General features: G+C 48.9%; 1 protein-coding gene across 3 annotated transcripts in view; it reads left to right on the top strand.

Annotated features, from left to right (window-relative positions):
* Positions 1–24284, top strand: part of RBM26 (RNA binding motif protein 26) — a 421593-nt gene that overhangs the window by 219985 nt on the left and 177324 nt on the right. For all 3 annotated transcript variants that reach the window (XM_063952997.1, XM_063952996.1, XM_063952995.1), the window contains exon 12: positions 7389–7548. In XM_063952997.1, coding sequence (XP_063809067.1) covers positions 7389–7548 — 160 coding nt within the window. The remainder of the gene's footprint in view (positions 1–7388; positions 7549–24284) is intronic.

Here is a 24284-nt window from a genome sequence, read left to right as displayed (position 1 = left end):
GGGGTTAGCATAGCTTTCCTCTGATTTGTGTGTGCTGGTTCGGAATCTCACCACTGTCCTTTTATATCCTTCTCTCAAAGTATGTCCGTCTCCTCGGGCACAGTTTCCTAGATGGAGTCTGGTAGGAGGGGCATAGAAGGAGGAGCCAGCCCACACTATCAAATTCTTAAAGTGCCTATGGCTCCTAGTGGACCCGTCTATACCCCATAGTACTAATGTGAACCCCAGTATCCTCTACGGACTACGAGAAAAGGATTTACCAGTAGGTAATTAAAATCCTATTTCTCATACGTCCTAGAGAATGCTGGGGATGTTTCAAGAACCATGGGGTATAGACGGGATCCGCAGGAGACATGGGCACACTATAAGACTTTGGGTGTGAACTGGCTCCTCCCTCTGTGCCCCTCCTCCAGACTCCAGTTAGATTCTGTCCCCAGTGAGACTGGATGCACACTGAGGAGCTCTCCAGAGTTTCTCAGAAAAATACTTTTATTAGATATATTTTCAGGGAGACCTGCTGGCTACAGGCTCCCTGCATCGTGGGAGTGAGGGGAGAGAAGCAGACTTACTTCTTCTGAGTTCAAGGGCTCTGCTTCTTAGGCTACTGGACACCATTAGCTCCAGAGGGTTCGATCACTTGGTGCGCCTAGCTGCTTGTTCCCGGAGCCGCGCCGTCACCCCCATCACAGAGCCAGAAGACAGAAGCCGGGTGAGTATGAGAAGATCAGAAGACTTCAGTGACGGTAAAAGATGGCGTTTGAGGTACCGCGCAATGCTCCCACATATAACTCGGCACTGCAGGGCGCAGGGGGGGCGCCCTGGGCAGCATGAACACCACAAACGCCACCGGCATAAGTGCCCCACCAGTATAAAGATTAATTTAAGCGGACTGAAGCGTGCCATGTAGTGGGCGGGGCTTAGCCCACACAGCTCTGACCAGCGCCATTTTCTCCACAGAAGCTGCAGAGACGCTGGCCTTGACCTCCACACTGCTGTACAAGTAACAGGGTGCAAAACAGGGGGGGGGGGCACAAGTGAATGGGTGCTAAATTATATATATATCAAGCGCTAACAGGTCTGGGCCGACGGATGATTGGGTGAATATGTTGAGTGTTTTAAACACAAATGTGACTAGGTTGACTAAGAGATTTGATAGATCTGAGTCTAAGAACCAGACACGGAAGAAATCCATGGAGGATGCTTGTCACAAGCCCAGACCCCTTCGGGGTCACAGAAACGTGCATTTACCCAGATAGCAGATACAGATACCGACACGGACTCTGATTCCAGTGTCGACTATAGTGATGCCAGATTACATCCAAAACTGGCTAAGAGTATTCAGTACATGATTGTGGCGATAAAAGACGTATTACGGAGGACCGTGTGGTTCCTGATACGAGGGTCTGTATGTTTAAAGGAAAGAAACCTGAGGTAACGTTTCCTCCCTCTCATGAACTGAACGCACTTTTTGAAAAGGCTTGGGAAAATCCTGATAAGAAGATACAGGTTCCCAAAAGAATTCCAGTGGCATATCCGTTCCCCTCTGGGGACAGGGAAAGGTGGGAGTCAATCCCCACGGTAGACAAAGCTTTATCGCATCTATCCAAAAAGGTGGCGCTTCCGTCCCCTGACATGGCAGCCCTAAAGGATCCTGCGATCCCTAAAAATACCCTAAAATCCATTTATGTCACTACAGGGTCGCTACTCAGGCCTGCCGTGGCTTCGGCATGGGTGAGTAGCGCTATTGAAAAGTGGGCATATAACTTGTCATCTGAGGTTGATACCCTAGACAGGGATAGTGTGCTTTTGATTCTGGGTCACATCAGGGACCTTTTGGGATCAAGGGCCAATGCCATGGCAGTCTCAGCAAGGAGAGCATTGTGGATTCATCAATGGAATGCTGACGCTGACTCTAAGAAGGCGATGGAGTCTCTACCGTTTAACGGTAGGGTCCTGTTTGGTGACGGCCTCACTGACCTGATGTCTACGGCTACCACGGGTAAGTCTTCATTTTTACCTTATGTTCCTGCGCAGCAGAAGAAATCGTCTCACTATCAGATGCAGTCCTTTCGGCCCAATAAATTCAAAAAAAGGACGTGGGTCCTCCTTCCTTGCTGCGAGGGGGAGAGTAAGTGGATAAAGGTCACAGGCTGTGGCAAGTTCCCAAGAGCAGAAGTCCTCTCCGGCTTCTACCAAATCCACCGCATGACGCTGAGGCTGCTCTGCAACACCGGTGGGGGCACGTCTCCAACTCTTCAGTCAGGTCTGGGTGCACTCGGACCTGGATCCTTGGATAGTAGAAATAGTAACCCAATGATACAGGTTAGAGTTTAAAGACGTGCCCCCTCACCGATTTTTCAAATCGGCCTTGCCAGCTTCTCTTCTAGAAAGCGTTAGTAAGCGATGCAATACTAAAGTTGTGTCAAAATCAAGTAATTGTCACAGTACCCCCGTCACAACAGGGGGAAGGCTTTTATTTGAGCCTGTTCGTGGTCCTGAAGCCGGATGGCTCAGTCAGGCTGATTCTGAACCTAAAATCCCTCAATTTTTTTCTAAAAAATATACAAATTCAAGATGTAATCGCTCCGAGCAGTGATCTCCATTCTGGAAGAGGGGGATTTTATGGTGTCGGTTGATATGAAAGATGCCTACTTGCATGTCCCCATATATCCTCCATGTGACAGGACGGTCCCGTACGAAAGTACTCGGCGCTTTCGCGTCCCGTCTCCTGCGCACAGATTGGAAGGTTAGGTCACACGAGGCCTGACCACATAGGGGATTCCCGCTTACCGTCAGTAACCGCCTGTTACTGACTCCACCCACTGCGCTGTGGGCGGGTTTATGCTGCCACCACCAAACTCCTAACCTGCCGTGGCGTTTGGAACCACGGTTCTGCTCTGTATGTGCCGACGCATTGCCTTACCACACCTGTGTGGTGTTGACGAATCCCCAATAGCCACTTGCTAGGCCTCTACCGGTAGCTGGCGGAAGGCGGAACTTGGAGACGTTAGGTGCTTCCCTGGACAGCCGGAGGACGGGGCTATGTTTGGCATAACCCTGTAGGTCACAAGATGACGCGGCCTTCTTGAGGCAAATGGTATTTATTTGCAATAGTTCTAAAGAGAACTCTTCCCTATTGCTAGGGGCACCAGCATACAGCAAGATGTTCCAGCAGAATAAGATGGTACAACTACAAATCTGGAGGCACGCAGGCCTCCTTTTTATGTCAAATTTCCACACAGTACCACAGGGGGGTAAGCCCTCCCTTTCTTCTCCAACCAATCAGGATAACTTAGAAAATACAAGTAAATAAATCACATTTCAAAAGGAGATAAGTGCAATAAAACAATATTCTCCTTCCTGTGACACAGACAACGTTTGGTATCAGATTAACATTCACTATTGATAAATTTATCACATAGCTTCAAAATACAAATGTTTCTGTCTCAGTCACATCTCCAGGCAAACCCAGTGTTTGAGATTACAACAGGAAAGACTACAATACAAACAGTCTTCCTTCCTGCATCTGCCATTCAGGGTTCGTATATCAATTAAATCAGGTACATGAAACAGGTTCCAAGCCCATAGACCCCGTGATTAGCATCTTTACACATCAAAAGGTTTTGTCATTCACACCTCTCTGCTAGGACAGGGCCATTTGTCCACAAACGTAAATGCATTTTAAAACCAACACAGCTTACACATTCCTTCTAAGTGCTGGCATTTGCATGCAATGTAAATGTGCAATCCTACAACTGTGCCTATTGCATTAAATATAACATTGGTGAAAACACAGTAGTAAATATATTTTTAAATACCCGGTGCCTAGCACCCACACTACATTTAAAGATGGCGCTTAGCACCAGTGCACAGTTTAAAAGTGGCGCCAAGCGCCCATTGTCCTTGAATATGGCGCCGGTCACTGAGGGTTAACCCCTTCAGTGCTGCGCCGCCATTGTCCACGTGGGCTGGGGTCTCTCCGGCCACACTCCACATCAGGCTTACCTGAGATTTGCTGTGCAGGATTGTCATTACCAATTTCAGACGTTGCCGTTTGGTCTGTCCATGGCTCCGAGGATTTTCACCAAAGTAATGGCGGAAATGATGGTTCTCCTGCGCAAGCAGGGAATCACAATTATCCCGTACTTGGACGATCTCATAAAGGCGAGGTCCAAGGAGCAATTGCTGAAGAATGTTGCCCTTTCACTGACTATTCTGCAACAACATGTTTGGCTCCTAAATTTGCCAAAATCACAGTTAGATCCGACGACACGGCTGTCGTTCCTGGGTATGATTCTGGGTACAGAATTGCAGAGTTTTTCTTCCAGTGGAAAAAGCTCTGGAAATACAGAACATGGTAAAACAGATTCTGAAACCAGCAAAGGTTGCTGGGGAAGATGGTGGCGGCCTACGAGGCCATTCCGTATGGCAGGTTCCATGCCAGGGTGTTTCAGTGGAACCTGTTGGACCAGTGGTCCGGGTCTCACCTGGACATGCACCGGAAAATAATTCTATCTCCCAGGACCAGAATCTTCCTTCTGTGGTGGCTGCACAGTTCTCACCTTCTGGAGGGACGCAGGTTTGGGATTCAGGATTGGATCCTGGTGACCACAGATGCAAGCCTCCGAGGCTGGGGAGCAGTCACACAGGGAAGAAACTTTCAGGGAAAGTGGTCAAGCCAGGAAGCTTGTCTACACATAAACATTCTGGAATTAAGGGCCATTTACAACGGCATACTGCAAGCAGAACATATTCTTCGAGGTCTGTCTGTCTTGATTCAGTCAGACAACGTGACAGCGGTGGTGTACATAAACCGCCAGGGCGGAACAAGGAGCAGAGCAGCGATGGCAGAGGCCACGAAGATTCTTCGCTGGGCGGAAAGACGTGCCAGCGCTCTGTCTTCATTCCAGGAGTGGACAACTGGGAAGCAGACTTCCTCAGCAGACACGATCTCCATCCAGGAGAGTGGGGTCTTCATCAAGAGGTCTTTGCAGAAGTGACAAGTCGTTGGGGAGTTCCTCAAGTAGACATGATGGCGTCTTGCCTCAACAAGAAACTTCAGAGATATTGTTCCAGGTCAAGGGACCCTCAAGCGATAGCGGTGGACGCCCTAGTGACACCGTGGGTGTTTCCGTCGGTATATGTGTTCCCTCCACTTCCACTCATTCGAAAGGTGAAAAAAATGAAAAGAACAACAAGGGTTCAGGTGATCCTCATTGTTCCGGATTGGCCAAAAAGGGCCTGGTATCCAGATCTTCAGGAGTTGCTCATAGAAGATCCCTGGCCTCTTCCTCTTCGGGAGGACCTTTTACAACAGGGGCGTGCGGGTATCCAGACTTACCGCGGATGCGTTTGACGGCGTGGCGGTTGAACGCCAAATCCTAGCCCGAAAGGGTATTCCCAGTGAAGTCATTTCCACACTTCTTCAGGCTAGAAAAAAAGTAACGGCAAAGCATTACCACTGTATTTGGAGGAAATGTGTGTCTTGGTGTGAATCCAAGAAGGCTCCTACGGATAAATTTCACCTGGGGCGTTTGCTCCATTTCCTACAAGCGTTTGAATGCGGGCCTAAAATTAGGCTCTATTAAAGTACAGATTTCGGCCTTGTCAATCTTTTTTCAGAAAGAATTGGCTTCTCTTCCAGAAATTCAGACCTTCGTAAAAGGCGTGCTGCACATCCAACCTTCATTTGTGCCTTCTGTGGCACCGTGGGATCTTAATGTGGTGTTGCAGTTCTTGCAATCGCATTGGTTTGAACCTTTGCGCAAGGTTGAGTTAAAATTCCATACTTGGAAAGTGGTCATGTTGTTGGCCTTGGCGTCCGCAAGGCGAGTGTCTGAGTTGGATGCTTTGTCTCACAAAATCCCCTATTTGATTTTCCATGCTGATAGAGCGGAGTTGAGAACTCGTCAACAATTTCTGCCAAAAGTGGTTTCATCATTTCACGTAAACCAGCCTATTGTGGTGCCAGTGGCTACTGACGACTTGGCAGAATCGAAATCTCTCGATGTGGTTAGAGCTTTGAAAATCTATGTCGCCAGAACGGCGCAGATTAGGAAAACAGAGTCTTTGTTTGTCCTCTGGGCTCCCAATAAGATTGGGGCTCCTGCTTCCAAGCAGACTATTGCGCGTTGGATCTGTAATACGATTCAGCAGGCTCATTCTACGGCAGGATTGCCGTTACCGAAATCGGTGAAAGCCCATTCTACCAGAAAGGTTGGCTCTTCCTGGGCGGCTGCCCGGGGAGTCTCGGCATTACAGCTTTGCCGAACTGCTACTTGGTCGGGTTCAAACACCTTTGCGAAGTTTTACAAGTTTGATATCCTGGCTGAGGAGGACTTCTTGTTTGGTCAATCGGTGCTGCAGAGTCATCCGCGCTCTCCCGCCCGTTCTAGAGTTGTGGTATAAACCCCATGGTTCTTGAAGCATCCCCAGCATCCTCTAGGACGTATGAGAAAATAGGATTTTAATACCTACCGGTGAATCCTTTTCTCTTAGTCCGTAGAGGATGGTGGGCGCCCGTCCCAGTGCGGGCTGTATCTGCAGTTTGGTTTTAGTTACGCTCATGTTGCGTTGAGTTCAGTCAGTCTGTGACTGTTGGTCATGCCGTTGAATGCCATTTTGTATGGCGTGTTGGAGGTGTGAGTTATGTATCTCACCTTAGTTTAAAATAATTAAATAAATCTTTTCCTCGAAATGTCCGTCTCCCTGGGCACAGTTCCTATAACTGGAGTCTGGAGGAGGGGCATAGAGGGAAGAGCCAGTTTACACCCATTCAAAGTCTTATAGTGTGCCCATGTCTCCTGCGGTTCCCGTCTATACCCCATGGTTCTTGATGCATCCCCAGCATCCTCTACGGACTAAGAGAAAAGGATTTACTGGTAGGTATTAAAACCCTATTTTTTTCTGCCATTTGTGATTGAACTTATAACTCCTTAATTTTTGTTCGTTAAGTCCCAATGTCCTGGTAGGGTTACGGACCCAAGAGACACCCCCAAAAGGGTAAAACTGTAGTTAAGACTTCGGCCTGCTAATTTTTGTGTTTTACACTGGATCAAGAGACCGTTTAAGAGTTATCTGAGGTGGGGTCCCAGCATCCACCTACCCCTTACTCCTTCCTCATGGGATTTAGCAGAGCCTGCTTGGGCTAGTTCCACTACTAAAGAAATGTTGGAACTCTCCAAATACGGAGTACAACAGGATACCTGTTGTTCCCTTGTTGGAAGCTTTGGCTACTTCCTATGTAGTTATTCCTCCTCTGTCCCCACCTAAGAACACACAAACTGTCAGGGACTCTGATCCAGAACTCTCTTAAGTCACTGAAGAAAATATAAATGTCACTAATGCCTAACTAGGGCATTTAAATTGAATACTTTTGTTTCCCGCAGATCAAACTTTAATAGGATGAACAGTCCTGCTTTTCAGAAAAAAGTTCAATTTACAAATGAAAATACTAAGCTGGAGTTGAGGAGAATTCCTCCGGAGCTGAACAACATTAGTAAACTAAATGAGCATTTCAGTAAATTTGGGATCTTGGTGAATTTACAGGTATTGTGTATGTGCCATTATTTAATTTTCAATTTATGGGGTTTGTGTGTGCTCTGGTTTCATTCCGCCATTCGAAAACCTTTTTTCTGCTGCAGGGTACACTGGGCTTCACAAGTCTGGACAGTGGGGTGTAGAGTAGGATCTTGATCCGAGGCACCAACAGGCACAATGCTTTGACTGTTCCCAGAATGCACAGCTCCGCCCCCTATATCACCCCGCCTCCCAGCACAGGAGCTCAGTTTGTCAGTTGGTGCTGCAGTAAGCAGGCACTTAACAGAGGGGCTGCACCAAGCAGCCCTGAGAAAAGCTTTTTAAGAGGTAAAAAGTGAAGACTTCAAGGCCAGCAGCGGTGGTAAATGTCTTGTGACATTCACTGCTGCAGCTCCAGCTCTCCCCAGCGGCGCTGTACACTCCCTGGTTGCCGGGTACCTACAGCGGAGGCTCCGGTTTTCTTCATGTTAGACACACACGGCTGGGGCTCTCCAGGATCGCGTGGCCGCGCTTCGGGAGGTGGTAAGTGGACCCAGTCTTTATCGCGATCCGGCGTGGTCAGTGGGAGGCGGGCCGCGCGCCCTAGCGGTGGACACTGTGGATACAGGCGATCCCACTAGATCACCATGGCATGGTCGCAGGTCAGGTTTTCTCTTAAAAACTATTTTAATATCGCCCACAGTACCCGGTGGTTTTGCCAGCAAGGGGGATAAGGCTTAGACCTAAAGCCCCTCCCCCAGCCCCAGGGTGCCATGTCCAGCAAGTGTTCCCGCCCTGGAGCTGCATCTCTGTCTTTTCCTCACTCCCTGGCAGTGTCTGCGGCGCCATTACTCCTCAGCTCACTGTTCCTGGGACTGCTTGGGCAAATCCTCCTATGTAAAGCCGCCTGGTTGTCAGCGCTGTGCCTTTACATGACACTTCAGTATTCTACCTGCCTTTTTAGTCAGTGTTAGTAAGAAAGAGTGCATTTAGTCAGGGGTTTATAGTACAATTACCCTGTGATATACATCCAGTTTCTTACTGTGTAGTGTTATATCTATTGACTATATAGCTGTGTAAGCTAGTCCAGTGCAGTATTATTGTCTGTAATAACCTCTGCATTGTACAAACTGTGACTATTTTTGTGTGCATTGATAGCGGAGTGGTGTCCATCTCGTGTCTTTCACTCAACTTGCTATCCCTATATTCTATAACCTGAGGGGGCTTGGTGCGTCAGGTGTTATTTAATATAGGATTTTCACAAAGATATACTGTATTACATATTTTTCTCTGTGTTTTAGTCACTATATCTCTCCTTTATCTCTGCTGGTGCTGACTACACTGCGCAGGGGTTTGGGTTTAGGGATATAGTGCTGCTAATAATTGTACTGTTACCTCATACTGCAAGTTATATCATGTCTGCTTCTGAGGGTAACGGTTCTGGGGCAGAACACACTGCTGGTGTTGCTGAAGCCACAGGCACATATGGGGAGAATTTAGCAGCTGTGGGCTCTGGTTCTGGGGGCTCCTTGCCCCCCAGTGGGACTGTGGCAACGGAGGCACATACTGACCCTCCGTGGGCCGCTTTTTCCACGCTTCTGCATACGCTAGTTCATAAACTAACACCCCCTATGGGATCCCCAATGCCAGTACAACCGTATGTGGTTCCTGCAGCTAACCCGCTGTGGGTGGACGAGGCAAAGCCCAGGTACTAAGTTTGAGCCTCAAAAGAAGATGCTGGCTCGCTATCCCCTCGCGCCAGAGCTGTCTAAGAATTGGGAAACGCCTCCTCCAGTAGACTCACATGTGGCTAGGATGGTGGTTTCCTCAGCTACAGTCACGTCTCTAAAAGAGCCTACGGATAAACATGTCGAGGGTTGTTTAAAAGCGATTTACATCCTCATTGGTGCTGCACAAAGGCCCACTATTGCAGCTACATGGGCGGCAGAGGCTATTGAAGCATGGGCCTTGGAGTTAGAAGCTGAAATCTCCTCTGACCATGCTAGACAATGCTAGTCATAGATTGTCACAGCTTCTCGCTATATTAAAGAGGTGGCTACTGCTGCCTGTATCCTAGCAGCCAAGGCCTCTATTACGTCATTCCTGGCTCGCAGGATATTGTGGCTGAGATCCTGGTCTGTGGATCTGGACTCTAGAAAAACCCTGGAGGTACTCCCTTTCAAGGGGGATATTCTGTTTGGGGAGGACTTAAATAAGATAGTGGCTAACTTGGCTACTGCCAAAACTGCCTGTCTGCCTAATACAGCTCCTTCTGTGTCGAAGGCCAAAGGCACGTCCTTTCGCCCCTTTCGTCCTTCAGGTAAAGCAAAAGGTCAGGCGTACCATAAGCAGGCCCGCACTTCCAAACCTGGTAAGCCGAAGCCCAAAAGAGCCTGGGCTACCCGTCAGCCAGCAGCCAAGACCGATAAGCCTGCCGCATAACGGGGCGGGCCTCCCCCTTGGGGGATCCTAGTGTGGGGGGCCGGCTTCTAGGGTATACCCAGGAATGGTTGAAGACCACTTCAGATGCCTGGGTACGGGAAGTCGTCACTCGAGGTTACTCCATAGCCTTCAAAAACCGACCCCCTCATCGATTTTGCCAGACAGACGTCTTGTCGGACCAGACAAAGATAAACACTCTGCATTCGGTGGTACAGACCCTCCTGGATACTGGAGTCGTAGTACAGGTGCCTCTTGCTCAGAGGGGCCGGGGGTACTATTCTCCGCTGTTTCTAGTCCTGAAACCGAATGGGTCCTCCCGGCCCATTCTCAACCTCAAGGCACTGAACAAGTTTGTGAAAGTTTCCAAGTTCCGTATGGAAACCCATCGCTCTATAGTTCTGGCCTTGGAACCTGAGGACTACATGGTCTCCCTGGACATAGAGGATGCTTACCTGCATATTCCTATAACAGTGTCACATCAACAATACCTGAGGTTCGCTATTGGCAACCTTCATTACCAGTTTCGGGCGTTACCTTTTGATTTAACAACGGCTCCGCGAGTCTTCACTAAAGTTATGGCGGTGATGACGGTGGTACTCCGCCGTCAAGGGGTCAGGATACTGCCGTATCTGGACGACTTGTTAATCCTGGCAAATTCCCCAGATCTTCTCCTGCGTCATCTGGATATGACGGTCCGGTTTCTACAAGCCAACGGGTGGCTCATCAACTGGAAGAAATCCTCCCTGGTCCCTGCTCAGAGCATGGTGCATCTGGGAGCGCTGTTGGACACTCACAACCAGAGGTTGTTCTTGTCTCAGGAGAAAGTCCTGAAACTTGAGGACAGGATGCGTTGCTTCCTTTCTCGTCCGCAAGTGTCGATACATTCGGCAATGCAGGTGCTGGGCCTCATGGTATCAGTATTCGACATGGTGGAGTATGCTCAATTCCATTCTCGCCCCCTTCAGAAGCTGATTCTAGCCAAGTGGGACGGCCTGCCTCACCGGATCAGGTCTCAAATGATCTCTTTGACTCCGGAGGTCCGTCTGTCGCTGCTCTGGTGGCTCCAGGACCGACAATTGTGCAGAGGCCGTCCCTTCTGGATATCCAACTGGGTCCTGTTGACGACAGATGCCAGTCTAAGAGGTTGGGGCGCGGTGCTGGAGCAGCACTCCTTGCAGGGTCGGTGGACCAAGGAGGAATCTCTCCTCTCGATCAACATTCTGGAATTGCGGGCGGCCTTCAATGCGTTGAACCTAGCCCAGCATTTGATTCAGAACCGTCCTGTTCAAGTACAGTCAGACAACGCCACCACAGTGGCTTACATAAATCATCAAGGCGGCACTCGAAGCTTTTTGGCAATGAAGGAAGCCTCACATATTCTACGTTGGGCAGAACGCCATCTACCGGAAATATCGGCAATATTCATTCCGGGAGTCCTGAATTGGGAAGCGGACTTTCTCAGTCGTCAGGACGTGCATGCCGGCGAGTGGGGCCTCCATCCAGAAGTGTTTCAACTCCTCGTGGAAAGGTGGGGTCTTCCAGATGTGGATCTGATGGCGTCTCGACACAATCACAAGGTTCCGGTCTTCGGAGCAAGGACAAGGGATCCTCAAGCAACATTCGTGTATGCGCTGGCAGTGCCGTGGAGGTTTCGGCTGCCGTACGTGTTCCCTCCGGTGTCACTCCTGCCCAGGGTAATTCGGAAGTTCAAGCAAGAAAAAGGAAATTTGATTCTCATAGCTCCGGCGTGGCCCAGTCGGCACTGGTTCTCAGACCTGCAAGGCCTATCGTCAGAGCATCCACTTCTACTTCCACAACGCCCAGACCTCCTCGATCAGGGCTCCTGTGTCTATCTCTGCTCGGATTTACCATCGGGTCTGGTATTCCTACTTTGTTTGGTGCGCATCTAACTATTATGACGCTTCCAAGTTTAGTACAGCCAAACTTTTTGTCTTTTCTACAGCAGGGCCTAGATTTAGGCCTGCATCTGGCCTCCCTCAAGGTTCATATTTCTGCCTTGTCGGTGTGGTTTCAGAGAAAAATTGCGACTTTACCTGATGTTCATACTTTCACTCAGGGTGTTTTGCGTATCCAACCTCCCTATGTCCCGCCTGTGGCTCCTTGGGACTTGTCGGTGGTTTTGTAGGCGTTGCAGGAGCCTCCATTTGAACCTCTTGGTTCAGCTGACCTTAAGTGGCTTTCCCTTAAGGTGGTGTTCTTGCTGGCTATTGCCTCAGCTAGAAGAGTGTCGGATTTGGGTGCTTTGTCTTTTAGTTCCCCATATCTGATTTTTCACCGTGACCGGGCGGTTCTTAGGACTCGTCCTGGATAGTTACCTAAGGTGGTTTCTTCGTTCCGCCTTAATCAGGAGATTGTGGTTCCAGCTTTTGTCTATCCTGATTTGGCTCTCCGTATCTATGTGAAGGGAACTGCTTCTATTCGAAAGTCTGATTCTCTCTTTGTTTTGTTTGGATTTCACAAACTTGGTTGGCCTGCTCACAAGCAGACCCTGGATAGGTGGATTAGAATGGTGATTGCGCATGCTTATGTGAAGGCTGGTCTGTCAGCTCCTGTTCACATTACGGCCCATTCTACTCGGTCTGTTGTACCTTCTTGGGCGGCCCTTGATCAATTGTGCAATGCGGCTACGTGGTCCTCCGGGAACACGTTCATAAGGTTCTATGCCTTCGATACTGCCGCTTCCCAGGATGCTTCCTTTGGACGCCGGGTTCTTGTGCCCGCTACAGTGCGTCCCCTCCCATAAGGAGCTGCTTTGGGACATCCCCATTGTCCAGACTTGTGGAGCCCAGTGTACCCCGCAGCAGAAAATGAGTTTTATGGTAAGAACTTACCCTTGTTAAAACTCTTTCTGCGAGGTACACTGGGCTCCACAAGGCGCCCACTCTGACGCACTTAGCTTCTTTGGGTTGATATGGCATTACCTGCTGACACTTCTCTTGTCGTGAGAGTGTGGTGTATGTGGCTACTAACCGTTGTCATCTCTTTTCCTGCTACTGCATTGGGCTGGTTAACTAAACTGCGCTCCTCTGCTGGGAGGCGGGGTGATACAGGGGGCGGCGCTGTGCATTCTGGGAACAGTCAAAGCTTTGAGTTTGTTGGTGCCTCGGATCAAGATCCTACTCTACACCCCATTGTCCAGACTTGTGGAACCCAGTGTACCTCGCAGAAAGAGTTTTAACAATGGTAAGTTCTTACCATAAAACTCGTTTTGTAGGTTCATTGGTTTCTGACAAAAAAATTATCATTGTGTGCTTGTGTTATAGTGAATTTAGATTAAGCTCCAAAGGGAACTGGTAGGAATTATTCAGTATTCTTTGAAGAATTTAGTTATCGTAATGTAGGGTTTTCTATTTTATATGCCTACTGTTCCAATAATAGTGCTTTGGTTGGATCTGCCTCTTGGACAATTACGGTTTGCTCTGTTTCTCTTATGTCCTAGTGGATACTGGGGTCTTGTATTTCTTTTTCATCCACTAGGGGTCACTGGAGTACTCTTGGGATATGGTCGGGGCGTAGCCGGAAATGGCACATTTAAATATTTAAATTAGTAACTGGTTACCCCCTCCATACTCCCATAGAGACTTCAGTATTTTTCTGTGCCTCTAGTCAGAGGGTACAAGTGGACAGGATGTCCTTAGACTCTTCAAACAAGATTATTTTTCATTTTTTCTACCCGATCCCTTCCCAGCTTATCAAAAAGCGTGGGTCTGGGATCGCTGGTGCTGCAGAAGGGCAGCAGATTGTCTGCCGGTGCCCATGAAAAGGGCCCCGCCATTGAACAAAAATCAGCAGAGCTGACTGCAGCCTCAGGCTGCACATGGAAGCAGGACGGAGCTTGGCAGAGAAGCCCCGTCATGGCCTCCACGGGTGGTGCAGGTACTGAGCGGTAGGCAGCTCTCACTGCCGCCGCTCACTTACTTTCTATTACTGTTTATTGCGGGCGGTCAGCTCACGCCGCCCTCTATGTGACTGTATTTTATTTATAATGTATTAGGTCAACCCCTGCTGCCTGCCACTCGTCGCTCCCATCCGCGCTCCATACCCGCCGGTCAGTGTAAATACGGCGTCGCTGAGTGCTTGCAGGGGAGCCAGCGAGCGGTCCCCGGCACTGCCGCAGGACCGCTCACCGCATCTCCGGCGTCTGCACATGCCGCCCTCCTCCCTCGGTTCACACGGCTCTGGAGTGTAGAGCAGGCGAGCCAGCCGCGGACAGCTACTGCCGCGGCCCGCTCTTTCATCAGCTCCCCAGTCTCCGGAAGCCGCTCCGGCCACAGCCGCTCAAAGTCCCGCCGCTTCCTGGTCCCTGCTTCCGCCGCTCCCCGGCTCCCATCCGCTGAATAGTCGGAAATCCAGGGGGGAGCAGTGGGGGGAAGTCTGCAGCTTCATGACCGCGGACAGCTCTCATAGCTGCCGCGGTCCAACGCTGTAGGACAGAGGAGGGGGAGGAATGCCCGCAGGGAGGCCCCAATAACTAAGCTGCGTTTAGGCAGCAAACAGCTCAGGCTATTAAGCCTGTGAGGGGGTCACAATAATATGACTGCTGGGCAATATGATAGATCTATAATCTGGATGTGTGTATAGGGGTATAATATATATATATATATATATATATATATATATATATATATATATATATATATATATATATATATATATATATATATATATATATATTTTCTCTGACGTCCTAGTGGATGCTGGGACTCCGTCAGGACCATGGGGAATAGCGGCTCCGCAGGAGACAGGGCACAAAATGTAAAAGTTTGACCACTAGGTGGTGTGTACTGGCTCCTCCCCCTATGACCCTCCTCCAAGCCTCAGTTAGGTTTTTGTGCCCGTCCGAGCAGGGTGCAATCTAGGTGGCTCTCCTAAAGAGCTGCTTAGAAAAAGTTTGTTAGGTTTTTTATTTTCAGTGAGTCCTGCTGGCAACAGGCTCACTGCAAGGAGAAGAAGTGAACTCACCTGCGTGCAGGATGGATTTGCTTCTTAGGCTACTGGACACTAGCTCCAGAGGGACGATCACAGGTACAGCCTGGATGAGTCACCGGAGCCGCGCCGCCGACCCCCTTGCAGATGCCGAATAGAGAAGAGGTCCAGAAACCGGCGGCAGAAGACGTCTCAGTCTTCATGAGGTAGCGCACAGCACTGCAGCTGTGCGCCATTGCTCTCCGCACACTTCACACCAGCGGTCACTGAGGGTGCAGGGCGCTGGGGGGGGCGCCCTGGGCAGCAATGTAATATACCTATTCTGGCTAAAATATATCACATATAGCCCCTGGGGCTATATGGATGTATTTAACCCCTGCCAGGTTCCAAAAAAACCGGGAGAAGAAGCCCGCCGAAAAGGGGGCGGGGCCTATTCTCCTCAGCACACAGCGCCATTTTCCTGCCCAGCTCCGCTGCGAGGAAGGCTCCCAGGACTCTCCCCTGCACTGCACTACAGAAACAGGGTAAAAACAGAGAGGGGGGGCACTTATTGGCGATATTTATAATATTTGAGCTGCTATAAAGGGAACACACTTATTAAGGTTGTCCCTATATATATTTATAGCGCTTGGGTGTGTGCTGGCAAACTCTCCCTCTGTCTCCCCAAAGGGCTAGTGGGGTCCTGTCTTCTATCAGAGCATTCCCTGTGTGTCTGCTGTGTGTCGGTACGTGTGTGTCGACATGTATGAGGACGATGTTGGCGTGGAGGCGGAGCAATTGCCTGTAATGGTGATGTCACCCCCTAGGGAGTCGACACCAGAATGGATGGCTTTGTTTATGGAATTACGGGATAGTGTCAGCACGCTACAAAAGTCGGTTGACGACATGAGACAGCCGGCAAACCAGTTAGTACCTGTCCAGGCGTCTCAGACACCGTCGGGGGCTGTAAAACGCCCTTTACCTCTGTCGGTCGACACAGACCCAGACACTGACACTGAATCCAGTGTCGACGGTGAAGAAACAAACGTATTTTCCAGTAGGGCCACACGTTATATGATCACGGCAATGAAGGAGGCTTTGCATATCTCTGATACTGCAAGTACCACAAAAAGGGGTATTATGTGGGGTGTGAAAAAACTACCGATAGTTTTTCCTGAATCAGAGGAACTGAATGAAGTGTGTGATGAAGCGTGGGTTACCCCAGATAGAAAACTGCTAATTTCAAAGAAGTTATTGGCATTATACCCTTTCCCGCCAGAGGTTAGGGCGCGCTGGGAAACACCTCCTAGGGTGGATAAGGCGCTCACACGCTTATCAAAGCAAGTGGCGTTACCGTCTCCTGATACGGCCGCCCTCAAGGATCCAGCTGATAGGAGGCTGGAGAATACATTAAAAAGTATATACACACATACGGGTGTTATACTGAGACCAGCAATCGCCTCAGCCTGGATGTGCAGTGCTGGGGTGGCTTGGTCGGAGTCACTGTCTGAAAATATTGATACCCTGGATAGGGACAGTATTTTACTGACTATAGAGCAGTTAAAGGATGCATTTCTTTATATGCGAGATGCACAGAGAGATATTTGCACTCTGGCATCAAGAGTAAGTGCGATGTCCATATCTGCCAGAAGAAGTTTATGGACGCGCCAGTGGTCAGGTGACAAAGGCGTCAGCATGACGCTGGGACCTTACAAGCAGACTCAGGGGCGGTGGGGGGGGTCGCCTCAAACATTTCAGCGCACAGTGGGCTCACTCGCAGGTGGACCCCTGGATCCTGCAGGTAGTATCTCAGGGTTACAGGTTGGAATTCGAGAAGTCCCCTCCTCGCCGTTTCCTAAAGTCTGCTTTGCCAACGTCTCCCTCCGACAGGGCGACGGTATTGGAGGCCATTCACAAGCTGTATTCTCAGCAGGTGATAGTCAAGGTACCCCTCCTACAACAGGGACAGGGGTATTACTCCACGCTATTTGTGGTACCGAAGCCGGACGGCTCGGTAAGACAGATTCTAAATCTAAAATCTCTGAACCTGTACATACAAAAATTCAAGTTCAAGATGGAGTCACTCAGAGCAGGGATAGCGAATCTGGAAGAAGGGGATTTTATGGTGTCCTTGGACATCAAGGATGCTTACCTTCATGTTCCAATTTGTCCTTCACACCAAGGGTACCTCAGGTTCGTGGTCCAAAACTGTCATTATCAGTTTCAGACGCTGCCGTTTGGATTGTCCACGGCACCCCGGGTCTTTACCAAGGTAATGGCCGAAATGATGATCCTTCTTCGAAGAGAAGGCGTCTTAATTATCCCTTACTTGGACGATCTCCTGATAAGGGCAAGATCCAGAGAACAGCTGGAGGTCGGAGTAGCACTAACCCAAGTAGTGCTCCAACAACACGGGTGGATTCTGAATTTTCCAAAATCCCAACTGATCCCGACGACACGTCTGTTGTTCCTAGGGATGATTCTGGACACTGTTCAGAAAAAGGTATTTCTTCCGGAGGAGAAAGCCAGGGAGTTATCCGATCTAGTCAGGAACCTCCTAAAACCAGGAAAAGTATCTGTGCATCAATGCACAAGAGTCCTGGGAAAAATGGTAGCTTCTTACGAAGCGATTCCATTCGGCAGATTCCATGCACGAACTTTTCAGTGGGATCTGCTGGACAAATGGTCCGGATCGCATCTGCAGATGCATCAGCGGATAAAATTGTCCACAAGGACAAGAGTGTCTCTGCTATGGTGGTTGCAGAGTGCTCATCTGTTAGAGGGCCGCAGATTCGGCATACAGAACTGGGTCCTAGTGACCACGGATGCCAGCCTGAGAGGCTGGGGAGCGGTCACACAGGGAAGAAACTTCCAGGGCGTGTGGTCAAGCCTGGAGACGTCTCTTCACATAAATATACTGGAGCTAAGAGCAATCTACAATGCTCTAAGCCTGGCAAAACCTCTGCTTCAGGGTCAGCCGGTGTTGATCCAGTCGGACAACATCACGGCAGTCGCCCACGTAAACAGACAGGGCGGCACAAGAAGCAGGAGGGCAATGGCAGAAGCTGCAAGGATTCTCCGCTGGGCAGAAAATCATGTGTTAGCACTGTCAGCTGTGTTCATCCCGGGAGTGGACAACTGGGAAGCAGACTTCCTCAGCAGACACGATCTGCACCCGGGAGAGTGGGGACTTCATCCAGAAGTCTTCCACATGATTGTGGTCCATTGGGAAAGACCAATGGTGGACATGATGGCGTCCCGCCTCAACAAAAAACTGGACAGGTATTGCGCCAGGTCAAGAGACCCTCAGGCAATAGCTGTAGACGCTCTGGTAACACCATGGGTGTACCAGTCAGTGTATGTGTTTCCTCCTCTGCCTCTCATACCAAAAGTACTGAGAATTATACGGCAAAGGGGAGTAAGAACGATACTCGTGGCTCCGGATTGGCCAAGAAGAACTTGGTACCCGGAACTTCAGGAGATGCTCACGGAAGATCCGTGGCCTCTACCTCTAAGACGGGACCTGTTTCAGCAGGGACCGTGTCTATTCCAAGACTTACCGCGGCTGCGTTTGACGGCATGGCGGTTGAACGCCGAATCCTAAGGGAAAAAGGCATTCCGGAAGAGGTCATCCCTACCCTGGTAAAAGCCAGGAAGGAGGTGACTGCACAACATTATCACCGCATTTGGAGAAAATATGTTGCGTGGTGTGAGGCCAGGAAGGCCCCGACGGAGGAATTTCAACTGGGTCGATTCCTACATTTCCTGCAAACAGGATTGTCTATGGGCCTCAAATTAGGGTCCATTAAGGTTCAAATTTCGGCCCTGTCGATTTTCTTCCAGAAAGAATTGGCTTCAGTTCCTGAAGTCCAGACTTTTGTAAAAGGAGTACTACATATACAGCCCCCGGTTGTGCCCCCAGTGGCACCGTGGGATCTTAATGTAGTTTTGGATTTTCTCAAATCCCATTGGTTTGAGCCACTCAAATCGGTGGATTTGAAATATCTTACATGGAAAGTAACCATGCTACTGGCCCTGGCTTCAGCCAGGAGAGTGTCAGAATGGGCGGCTTTATCGTATAAAAGCCCATATCTGATTTTCCATTCGGACAGGGCAGAACTGCGGACGCGTCCTCACTTTCTGCCTAAGGTGGTTTCAGCGTTTCACCTGAACCAGCCTATTGTGGTGCCTGCGGCTACTAGCGATTTGGAGGATTCCAAGTTGCTGGACGTTGTCAGGGCATTGAAAATATATATTTCAAGGACGGCTGGAGTCAGAAAATCTGACTCGCTGTTTATACTGTATGCACCCAACAAGCTGGGTGCTCCTGCTTCTAAGCAGACGATTGCTCGTTGGATTTGTAGCACAATTCAACTTGCACATTCTGTGGCAGGCCTGCCACAGCCTAAATCTGTCAAGGCCCATTCCACAAGGAAGGTGGGCTCATCTTGGGCGGCTGCCCGTGGGGTCTCGGCATTACAACTCTGCCGAGCAGCTACGTGGTCAGGGGAGAACACGTTTGTAAAATTCTACAAATTTGATACCCTGGCTAAGGAGGACCTGGAGTTCTCTCATTCGGTGCTGCAGAGTCATCCGCACTCTCCCGCCCGTTTGGGAGCTTTGGTATAATCCCCATGGTCCTGACGGAGTCCCAGCATCCACTAGGACGTCAGAGAAAATAAGATTTTACTTACCGATAAATCTATTTCTCGTAGTCCGTAGTGGATGCTGGGCGCCCATCCCAAGTGCGGATTGTCTGCAATACTTGTACATAGTTATTGTTACAAAAAAATCGGGTTGTTATTGTTGTGAGCCGTCTGTTCAGAGGCTCCTACGTTTGTCATACTGTTAACTGGGTTCAGATCACAAGTTGTACGGTGTGATTGGTGTGGCTGGTATGAGTCTTACCCGGGATTCAAAATCCTTCCTTATTGTGTACGCTCGTCCGGGCACAGTATCCTAACTGAGGCTTGGAGGAGGGTCATAGGGGGAGGAGCCAGTACACACCACCTAGTGGTCAAACTTTTAAATTTTGTGCCCTGTCTCCTGCGGAGCCGCTATTCCCCATGGTCCTGACGGAGTCCCAGCATCCACTACGGACTACGAGAAATAGATTTATCGGTAAGTAAAATCTTATTTACACAGGTCTGATTGGGTGTATATATATATATATATATATATATATATATATATATATCGTGAAGATTGATGTATCAGATAACATTAGAATCTATTCTTGCAAGCACATGGCGGACACCATTTTAACTTTACTTCCTGGTTCTTCCCAGGAAGTTGCTGCACTACAACACTCAGCCTCTGGAGGAGCCGGGGTGGTGTTAGGAGTTTTAGTTGTTTTTGTACAGCACACGTGCACTGTAATGCAGATTAAACACACTTTACTTACAGGGTACTAAGTCACGATACGGGTCTGTCCTTCTGTACTTACTGCTTGGTGTACATGAGCAGTAAGTCTAATGCAAAGTCAAACAAGCAGCTTCGCTGCTAAGTTGGTCAGGCAGTGTGTTGAACAAATGCGACTGCACAGACAGACCCTTGCTGCTCCTCTTTGGGATGCGAGCGCATGTACTGCCTGGGGGGGACAAATTTGCTTATTGTCTTATAAATGATTGTTTCAGCTGCATTGTTTGCGGTCGATTCAACGCCAGTCCTCATGTCAACAGGCCTGTCCGTCAGGTTCTCAACTGTTATCCCTTGTCCGTTTCGGTCTACGACGTTTAATTACGCGGCTGAGCATACCCTACAGGACACAGCAGTAGGGATGTTGCTTCGCCCTGCTTTGGTGGGAGTTTGGGTTAACGAAGCTGTAGGGCATGGCACTCCAGTTCACATTGCACTACAAGAAGAACACCTTCCACTTCTCGCTGATTACAGCTACTGTGGACGTCAGCCAGTTTTGTTCTCGCCTTTTAACTTCACTAGTGGCGGCACAACGTCCACTTTGGCTACGTTCTTAACAGGCGATGTCGGATTTCGAACGAGAATAGAGGCATTACCTTGCGCTGGCTACAGGTTTGGTCCTGTTTTGGACACCTGCTTTTCGCAGGAATATCTGATTTCCTACCATTGTCTACGCAAATTCCTGATCAGAACTACTCAGGATATTGTCTTTACGACTCGGTCTTTTCGCCGCCGTGCTACAGGACATGTGGTAGACTATGGTTATGGTACGGCCACCTACTTTGAGAGGTCTCTATCCAAGTTTCAGTGGCCTTTACATCTACGCCACTGACAAGCCAATGCCATAATGGCGTTCCAGCATCTCCGATCGTCAGTTGTGGATAGGCGGTACTGGGTGGATCCGCACAGTTGGATTCACAGATTATGAAAATACAGTCGACGGTTTTCCATCATTGCCATGGGCAAGACAGGTCTGCCTAGGTCAGAGGACAAGACGGCGGTGCTACAGAGACACAGGCTATAGTAGTCTCAGTAGTTTGATACCGCAGTCAACACCCGAGTCGCGGTTACATTTCGGTTTGGGATAGTTCCAAAGCTGGATGACTCTGTCAGTCCGATACTGACCCTGCAGACAGTACGTTGCTTGCTACAGGTTCATCATGGAATACTTGCAGTCGGTGACTGCAGATTGGGATCCGCAGTAATACCGGATTACGATGGATCTCGAATTTACACAGGCCTACTTAGGGTTTTCTGTAAAAATCCATTCTTACTTTCAAATGCTACCACTTGGCTTCTTATTGGCGCCTCGGGTAGTCACAAGTAAAAGCTGTCATAATAGCTCATCTCAGATCCCTGAGAAGGATAACATTTCCGTACTATGGAGATCTGCTCATCAACGCTCCGTCTCAACACTTATTCCTGCATCGTGCATTACTAACGTACAATGGCGTCGTTCAGCACGGTTGGATTGTCAACCTCAAGAAATCAACCCTCATTCCGTTACAAATGATTCATGCATAGGAGTGATTCCGTGGATAAACGGATTTCCCTGCCTGAACACAATACAAAATGTACGTCATCGCGTACAGTTAGTACGCAATCCACGGACTATCTTAGTGCATTTGGACGACTACTAGGAAGGAGGGTGGCGTCTGTCGACGCACTACAGTTTGCAGGAGTTCATTCAGGTCATTTTTCACCTGAATGGTATTGCACGCATCTATAAATTCATCAAATAGTGCGGTTGGCTCCAAGAGCCACAGTATCACTACTCTGGTGGCTCCAAGTACACAATATCACCGCAGGGAGAATGTTCGGCGTCTGGAATTGGATAATTCTTACAACGGACGCGAGTCTCAGGGGTTGGGGAGCTGTGGTCCAAAATTGTCAACTTCAGAGTCTCTGGTCAGATCATGGAAGATTGCTGTCAATTAAATGACCTGTATCTCAGGGCAATTTCCAACACGCTGCAACAAGCAGTGCACATGCTCCGGTCTCAGACTGTCCAGGTGCAGTCAGACAACGCCACGGCTGTCGCAGAGGAATTCGAGGTCGCATGGCATGCGGGAAGTTGCTTGAATCCTCAATTGGGCCGAGTGTCACCAGGTGATATTGTCGGCAGTATTGTGTTGGAGTGGACAGCTGGGAGGCAGATTGTCCCAGCTGTCAGGATTTTCATCCAGGAAACTGGGCATTGAATTCAGAAACGTTCCAGATGTTGGTCCAGCAGTGGCATTACCCACAGGGAGATCTAATGGCATCTCGCAATAAAAAAACAAAAAACATTCCAGTATGTGTCCAGAGCACGAGCTCAAAATGCAGTGGATGCTCTCACGATCGTGTGGCCGTACAGCTTTGTATCGGTTCCACCGTTTCCGCTGCTTCCTAGGTTGCTAAAGCGGACCAAACGAGAGTCCACGACGGTCATACTAGTGGTGCCTTATTGGCCTCGGGAAGCATGGTTCTCAGATCTCCCCGAACTTCTCGCGGCCGGTCCTTGACCGCGTACGCCACGTCCGGATCTGTTACAACAGGGTCAGTTTCTTTACCCGATTTAGCGCACCTGCATTTGCCAGGGTGGTTGTTGAAACCGCCCTCTTATTAAGGGAGAATTCCAGATTCCAGAATCTGTTTCTACTAACCAGGTTACGTGCTAGGAAGCCAGTTATGGCAGCTCATTATCACAGAATTTGGCATGCTTATGTAGGTTGGTGGGAAGCTCGGACGTTTCCGACATCATCTTTCAAGTTATCCCCTCTTTTAATATTTTTACAGACTGGGTTAGGTGGAGGACTATGTTTATCTACACTAAAGGTGCAGGTCTCTGCCTTGTCAGTTTACTTTCACAGGCGTTTGGCTCTTTTGCCGACTATACACACCTTTCTGCAAGGTGTCCTCAGAGTACGATCTCCATTTATACCTCCTACTACGCCATGGGACTTGAATCTGGTTTTAGATTTAATTTTTTCCTTACAATCTTCATATTTTGAACCCTTACAACAAGTGGATGTTGAGCTTTTCACTTGGAAAACAGTTTCCCTTAGCCTCAGCAAGGCGTGTTTTAACATTGGGTGCCTTCTCATGCAAGTCACCATATCTGGTGTTTTATGATCATAGAGCGAAACTTCGCACAAATTCCGTTTTCTTACCTAAGATGTTATACATCACTTAATCAATCGTAGTTCCTGTGTTATCAGTAGGTTCAGGAACTTCAATTACTTGAGATGTGGTACGCGCTCTGCGCGTTTATGTAGCCCAAAACATCAACTGTACGTAACACAGACATACAGTTTGTTCTCTGTAATGTAGTTATCTTGGCTTTGCCAGCTTCCAAGCAGACCTTATACCATACATCAGGCTTAGCTTCATCATAGGCTACAACCGCCTCCATCAGTGTCAGGCTATTTCACACGTTCCTTGTGAAAGTCATACGCAGCAGGTCGTGGACCTTCTAGGAAACAACTTAGACAAGCTGCTACAGGGTCATCGGTGCATGACCATCAGTGCACACGTTGTGCGCTTTTGCAAGTTTTGCTACGTTTACGGCATCAGCATATAGCTTTGGCCGTCTAGTGTTACAGGTGCCAAACTGCTCTCCCGCCCAAGGGGGAAACTTTGGTACATCCCAAGAGTACTCCAGTGACCCCTAGTGGATGAAAAATAAAGTAGGATTTTGGTACTTACCAGGTAAATCCTTTTCTTTGAATCCATAGGGGGCACTGGACGCCCACCCAGAGCAGGTTTCCCTGTCTTGTGGTAAGCTCAGTGGATCTTATGAGAACACATTATCACCAATGGATATGATGTTACGGTGATATTTATTATGGTGTAAACTGTTTAGTTGTCAGTTACGTTATGTGTCAACTTTAGTGTTGACCGTTATAATTTACGTTATGTGTCAACTTTAGTGTTGACAGTTATAATTTACGTTATATGTCAACTTTAGTGTTGACCGTTATAATTTACGTTATGTGTCA

This window comes from Pseudophryne corroboree, chromosome 2, assembly GCF_028390025.1.
Source record: "Pseudophryne corroboree isolate aPseCor3 chromosome 2, aPseCor3.hap2, whole genome shotgun sequence".
Taxonomy (NCBI): Eukaryota; Metazoa; Chordata; class Amphibia; order Anura; family Myobatrachidae; genus Pseudophryne; species Pseudophryne corroboree.
This window is presented reverse-complemented; position numbering and strand designations above follow the sequence as displayed.